Source organism: Crocuta crocuta, unplaced genomic scaffold (genome assembly GCF_008692635.1).
Source record: "Crocuta crocuta isolate KB4526 unplaced genomic scaffold, BGI_CrCroc_1.0 scaffold1061, whole genome shotgun sequence".
Lineage (NCBI taxonomy): Eukaryota > Metazoa > Chordata > Mammalia > Carnivora > Hyaenidae > Crocuta > Crocuta crocuta.
This window is the reverse complement of record NW_027532936.1, coordinates 255,243-262,421: the sequence shown is the minus strand read 5'-3', so window position 1 is coordinate 262,421 and position 7,179 is coordinate 255,243. Positions and strand designations below refer to the sequence as shown.

General features: G+C 38.6%; 1 protein-coding gene across 1 annotated transcript in view; it reads right to left on the bottom strand.

Annotated features, from left to right (window-relative positions):
• The window catches only part of DNAAF6 (dynein axonemal assembly factor 6), a 36,256-nt gene that overhangs the window by 17,065 nt on the left and 12,012 nt on the right, over window positions 1-7,179 (bottom strand). The window contains exon 6 of the mRNA XM_077745756.1: window positions 5,474-5,555. Within this exon, the coding sequence (XP_077601882.1) occupies window positions 5,474-5,555 (82 nt within the window). The remainder of the gene's footprint in view (window positions 1-5,473; window positions 5,556-7,179) is intronic.

The window sequence follows — 7,179 nt, the reverse complement described above, 5'->3', positions numbered from 1 at the left end:
ACATTTCACTGTGTCTTAGTCTGTTGGGGCTGCCATAACACTATACTACAGACTGGAATTCTGAGCATGCCAGACGTGCCAGCATGGTTGGTTTCTGGTGAGAGCTCTCTTCTCCACTTGCAGAAAGCTGCCTTCTCACGGTATGCTCACATGGCCCTGAGAGAGACCAAGGCAGAACAAGCTCTCGGGTATCTTTGTATGAAGGCACTAATATTGTGGCCTAATCTAAACCTAATTACCTCTTGAAGGTTCCATCTCCAAATACCACTACAGTGGGGGTTAGAGCTTCAACATATGAACTTTGGGGGGATGCAATTCAGTCCAAAGCACATGGTATGGACATTTAAGGGCTTTTACAATGAGCTCCAAGATGCTTATTCTGTTTTATCTTTTATTACTCAAAGCGAGTGCATTCTGGGGCTCCAAGAACATCACAAATAGTTCTCAAAACACATCATATACTTTCATTGCGCTATGTCTTTGCTCATGCTGCTGTTTACTCTGCTCAGACAGCTTTTCCACCCTCACAAACTATTATGGACTTCAAATGTCTAGGCCAAATGCCACCTGTATTGTTAAGTCTGCTTGGACTAGTTCTTTGCACTCATATCACTTTAGACACACTTCTATCAAATTCAAATTGTTTGGGTTCAATTCATAGTTCTACCAGATTCTAAGTGTGTGACCTTAAGCAAGCCACTTAACTTCTTTGTGCTTCAGCAACCTCATCTGTACAATGAAAATAAGAGCACCTATTTCATAGGGTCGATGCGGGGATTAATGATTTGCTATATCCAACGGTCACAGAGAAATGCCTGGAACATAGTAAGCATTATATAAATTGTTTTGCTATTATTATTATCATTTAATGTTAAGTGAAAATAATCTGGATAAAAACATTTATTCATAGACTGTGAATGTAGGGAGATGGCTTTGCCATGGCACCCCAGCAACCTTGCACCAGCCCCATAGGCCACATAGGCAAGATTCAACTACAGTCTGCCCCAAGTCTTGGCAGGACATCCTGTGATTCTCTTGGAATGTGGAAAGATAGACAGTCTTGTGAGGAGCTGCCTCAAGGCTGTTTCCTATCTGTCTTTCTGCCTTGTTTGAGGCTCCTTATCTTGTGGGAGGCCATTTCTCACCCTACTCCCTGGTTCCCATAAGGCAGAAGGGCTTTCTACCTCCCTCCTCTTGGGTATAGATGCAGGCTATAAAATAATTCAGCTATAATCTAGAATTGGCTCTTCAGCAACAGAGTGCCTACTGCCCGTGTCACCTGTCATCTGGCCACTTTCGTTTGATGTCCTGTGGGGCAAAGGGAGATGATACCATACTGATCTTGCTGATGCTGCCTGTGTAAGTAATCAACTATATGCATTGGGGCTCACTGTTTCCTTATTGGTGGACCTATGAAAGTCTGCTGCTGCTTATGGACTACTTAATATCTTGACAGTAAGCTCCTTGAAAGAAGAAACTTACCTATTTTGTTCAACCCTATATACTGAGTATCTGACCTATGGCAAGTGCTCAATAAGTATTTGCTGAATTATAAAATACAGCAGGGTGCCAGGGTGGCTTAGTCGGTTAAGCATCTGACTCTTGATCTTGGCTCAGATCATGATCTCATGGTTCGTGGGTTCGAGCCCCACATCAGGTTCTGTGGTGACAGCGCAAAGCCTGCTTGGGATTCTACCTCCCCCTCTCTCTCTGCCCCTCCCCAGTTCGCTCTCTACCTTTCTCTCAAAACAAATAAGTAAACATTAAAAAAAACATGTAGCAAACAATGGTAAATATGTATTCAAGGATATATATCAAACCCCTGATAGTGGGATGCTTGTGGGGACAGATGGAAAATATAGAGAACAAAAGAGAAAATTAAAAATAATAAAGTAAAATAGAACAAGACAGGGGCACTATACTCATGAGGCTTAAAGAAAAACACACATGTTATCTAGGAGGAAAAAGCCCTCTGGCTCTCTTATTATTCTTCCATTAATTTATGTGAGTATTTGATATCTTGCAAGCTTGACCTTATTTTATCAACTGTACTACAAGGACAAAAGGCTAGATAAGTATCTTTTAAACCATGTTCCAAAGAGCCCCAGTTTTTCTCCTAGGAGTTGCCTCATGGGCGATAGTACCCTTTGAATGAAGGCAGGGGTACTTTTATGTGTTTTATATGTTGGGCTTTCTCATAGAATTTTGTCTGAGGTTAGCAGCTAAAAACAAAACAAACCTGCAAACCTAGCTGTAGCTGTAAAATTAATGTACAGCATGATGACTATAGTTACTAATACCATATTGAATACTGGGAATCTACTAAGAGAGTACATTTCAGCTGCTCTCAACCACACACACACACACACACACACATAATGCACACACACAGTGCTAAGTGGGTGAGGAGAGGATATGTTAATTAGCTTGACTGAAGTAATTTCACTATATATACATGTATCAGATCATCATGTTGTACACTTCACTTTAAATACATACAATTTTTACTTAAAATATTAAATGCCTAAATATAGATTAAGGCAAGGGAAGTTTGGTAGCTATGAACTCGGGGAGTGGAGCAGCAAGCACAATTTGGATAATGGAGCTCCTTGGCTTGGGGTTAGAAGGAAAGAATGGAAAGTTTGCTGAAAACATGCATAGTCTTAACTGAGAATTTTGTTTAGGACAATTGCTCTAAGACTCATAAATCTTGTTTGCTTATCTGGAGGCTGGGGAGGGTAAAGTAAGGGGTGGTCCTCAAGAAATTTAGATTCGAAGTCCCTTCTTGTACTCAAACAGATTGTGTTACTATTCTCCTCCTCTTAAACAGAGGTCTTCTTCTTGAAGTCTCTGGGTTGGATAGAGACCAGGTCCAGCCCACAAATAACAAATTTGGCCAATTCTAAGGTGTAATTCCTCCCACATTTTAGTGTTTCTGATACTGGGATGCATCACGCAACCAATGTGTACATTTAACATGGTAGTATACTTGTTGTTTCTTTGTTATTAAGTAAGTGGCATGTTTACAATTCGATGTCTTAGATATGAGAAAATGCTATATTATCAACAGGAATAATAAGCTTATACATTTGAGGAAGAAATATTTGCGATGTGGTCGACAACCTCTTCAGTCCAAGTCTTACCAGTGAGGTTAAACAATGATAGTGGATATCATCATTAATGTGCTTATAGGATAAAATTCAAGCTACAAATCGGGGATTCTTTTTTCTCTTTTTTGAGAGTCAGCTGTCCACAATTATTCCTTCTTATATGCACAGATCACTCAAACAGGCCAGGCTATTTCATGCTTGGGTACCTTCCCACGTGCCTTACCTCTGTTTGCAATGCCCTTCATGAGATGTTGTCCACTGGAAAAATCCTGTCCACCTGTTGTTGATCCCTTTCCACTTTATGTCACCATGTACTGGTATATGCCTCTAAATATATATTTACCATACTGAATTGCAGTGATTTGTTAGACGTCCATGCCCTTTACTATAAATTTCTTGAGGGTAATGACTGTATCTTATTTATCTTTGTATCCCTAGTACTTAGAACAGTGCCTGGTATGCAATGGTACTCACTAAGTGTTTAAAGACTGAATGTATGAAGAGAAAGAAAGAGAAAAAGAACAGTGTACATGTGGTGAGGTGCCATAGCACCAACAAATATTTCCTGTGGCTTCCATTCAGTGCTGTCTGTGCCTTAACTGAAACTTCTAAACTCCTGGTAGACTGAAAACTGTCAAGACTGAGTTTCATTGTTAATAATAAGATGATTTCATTTATGTTAGTACTGTCTCCCCAATCAATTAGAAGTTCATTAAAGGGAGGGGTCAGGTCTTCTTCTGCTTATACTTGTTGAGTTTTACATTAATTGTATACTACTCTGAGGTACAATTTAGGTTCCAAGAGTCTTCATTCAGGATACCTTTATTATTAATTCTAGTAGCACTTTACAAGAGAGAAATGGAAAGGGTCACAACAGTTATTTACTTAGGGCCTGGAATTCCTCCAGAGTTTACAGCAATCCTCAACACTAGACATCAAAAATTTTATTTTACAGTTATTTAAAAGAGAGGAACTGGGATATTACTGGTAAAACCCAGGGAGCTAATTACTTCAAGATCACTTGAAACCTTAACTCATTAGAATGTGAAAAATCTCCCGAGGTACTTAAACTCACTATTCCCATTATGTTACTTCATTCAACTGAATGTCTTAGATTTTGCTAATAAGAGAAACCTGAAGTTCATGCAAAAGAGCGATGCCATTTATCATTTGCTTAAGGAAAAAATATTAAGCATCTCCAATTGGCACCTCAGTACTCTATAATGTAGAGTATTATGAGAGAGAGGGAAAAGATATATGTACAGTCCCTGATCTCAGGGAAAAAAATTCTCCAAACCAGAATTACTAGTATACGCTACCAAAAAGAGTTGCATTCCACAATCTTGGGTAGACCCAGACTTTTCAACAAGATCATTATGAGGCTCAAATAAGCAAAAATAAGGTGATCTCATTGATGTCATTGGTATTGTTATTTTTATTACATACAAATAGAGTCATTCAGATAGGAGTCAAGTAACTTTTTAGATGTCTTTTTAGAGTTTTAAATCAGAAGTTCATATCCAAAATTTAAGAAAAAGCCCCTTTTTAAATCTCACCATTGTAATCTGAGTCATTAGAAGAAGTAAGAGATTCAGGGAAGGAAAGATTTCATTCTGGTTGCCCATCAACTCATCATAATTAATAACCAATCAGATGGCATGCATTGAACAGAACTAGGATGAAAGAAAATTCAGTCCAATTGGAATGGGTAGGGTTTTTTGTTTTTTTGTTTTTTAAGAGAGAGAGCATGAGATGGGGAGAGGGGCAGAAAGAGAGAAAGAAGGGCGCCTGGGTGGCTTAGTCGGTTAAGCGTCCGACTTTTGCTTAGGTCATGATCTCACGGTTTGTGGAGCCTGTTTCAGTCTGTGACTCCCTCTCTCTCTGACTCTCCCCTGCTCACGCTGTCTCTCTCTCTCTCTCCTAGAAATAAATAAAACATTAAAAAAAAAAAAAAAGAGAGAAAGAGAGAGAATCTTAAGTAGGCTCCATGCTCAGCACTGAGCCTGATGTGGGGCTTGATCCCGCGATCCTGGGATCATGACCTGAGCCTTAATCAAGAGTCAGATGCTCAGTCAACTAAGCCACCCAGATGCCCCAAATGGGCAGTTTTAATAAGGCTAGAAATAGTGTATTACGTCATATGCTTCTACTATGTTTATTTGTAAATCTTACACTTATGTGCAAATTGAGTTTATTTTGTACATCTTTACCAATTTTAAACTACCAATCCAATTATTCTCTTAATGCCTAAAACATAGTAACTACTATTTTTAAAGAGTTTACTGCCTTGCCTATGGTATTATGTACACAACAGTCCGTCAATTTAGCCATAATGGTCATATGGAAAATGGAAAGAAGCTCACCACTAGATCTTCACAACATGCTGTTGAAGAGTCTTTTCTCGAAAATCNAAAAAGGGGGGGGGAGGAGTCAAAGATACAGAAACTCAAAAGAAAGAGCAATTTCCTCACAGCGCAAAAAAACTGGAAACTTATGAGGACATGCTATTACAAAAAATAAAGTGCTGACAGTTTTTCAGGCATACAGGAGAACATAAAGAAACAGAAGTCTAGAAATTCAGTCAAAAATACTTAACGCTGTAAAGCAGGATTTATATTGTATCTACTTCTTTTCGAAAAATTAACCTTAGCTGTTTTAGAGCTATACAAATAAAATGGATTAAGGGAACTTCCAAGAAGATTAAAAGTAGAAAATGATGGCTCTGAAAAATAGTAGGCCCATAACCCAGGGTTTGACGGATAGATAAAAATCCTCCTCTGCTAAACTGAAGCCACAGTGTAGAGTTAGAAAATCCAGGTTTAGTACTCTTTATGTCCTTAACTGTGTGACCTTGGTCAAGTCACAGACTCATGGGGAGAAGGGTCGGTTTGAACTCAATGATCTCTATAATCTTTTCCACTTCTAAAACTCTACAATAGAAACACTGGTAATGCAGTCAGCACAACTACATTGCATTGCTTAGAATCTAGGCCTAAAAGTTCTTAGTCCAGTGAAAGATTTTCCTGATATTTCACCTCAATTATGACAATTTACAAATCTTTCTTTGTCCCCAAATTAGGGTCCCTAGGGATAGATAGGTTTATAGAAGCATACAGCCATATTGTACCCTATCTTTTTAGATGGAATGAAGTAAGCAAATGTTTACAAGTGATCTTTCCCATTTAATTCTACCCTCATGAAGAAATGGTAAATCTCTGGATAGGAAGGCTAAAGGACTACATTGAACTTCTGACCACTTGCAAATAGGAATGCCCAAGAATGAAAAAAGGGATTTCTCTGAGTTTGAATAGGGCTAGCAATAAGTAGCTATTTGATACGGGGCACTTTTTTTCTTAATAGACTATAACATTTACCTGATATTTACAAAGGTGAAGCCAGGTTAAAACAAAACAGAAAGTTATCGATCCACATGCCCATGACTCCCAAATAGATTTGTTCTAGCTGCTGCTCTTCTCCTCATCTCCAGATGTTATTTTCCAAAGGCACCTCACAGTCCACACATCCAAAACCAAATTCACTGCTTCCCCTCTCCCTTCATTCCCAATCACAATGTCCTCACTATTCACCTGGTCACCCAAGTTGGTACCCTCAGCATCATTTCTGAGGCTTTCTTCTCACTCATTATATCTAATTGAATGCCATATATTCCTTTAAGACTCTCTCAAATAAAGACCCTCACATTTCTCCCCAAGGCCAGTGACTCAGCTCAGGCCCGTGTTACTTTGTATGTGGTTGCTCGTGATTTCTTTTTTAGTTAGCTGCTTACTCACTTTCTTTACCCATTTTCCTCTTTACCCACTGGGACAGTTTGAAATGTACTTGCATAAGTGAGAAAATAAAGATTAAAAAATCTTATAAAGCAATTTTCTTCATACCCTGACTGGAGTTCTTATTCATTTAAAGCTTTCACGGATGTTATTTCTACAGAACATCAAACATCAAGATGAGAAATGAAAATGTACTCAAATTTGGAACTTGCCACATATGGATGTTTGACATTCCTTAGACAATATGACAAATGAGTGGCTTACTTCTTACCTTTTATACT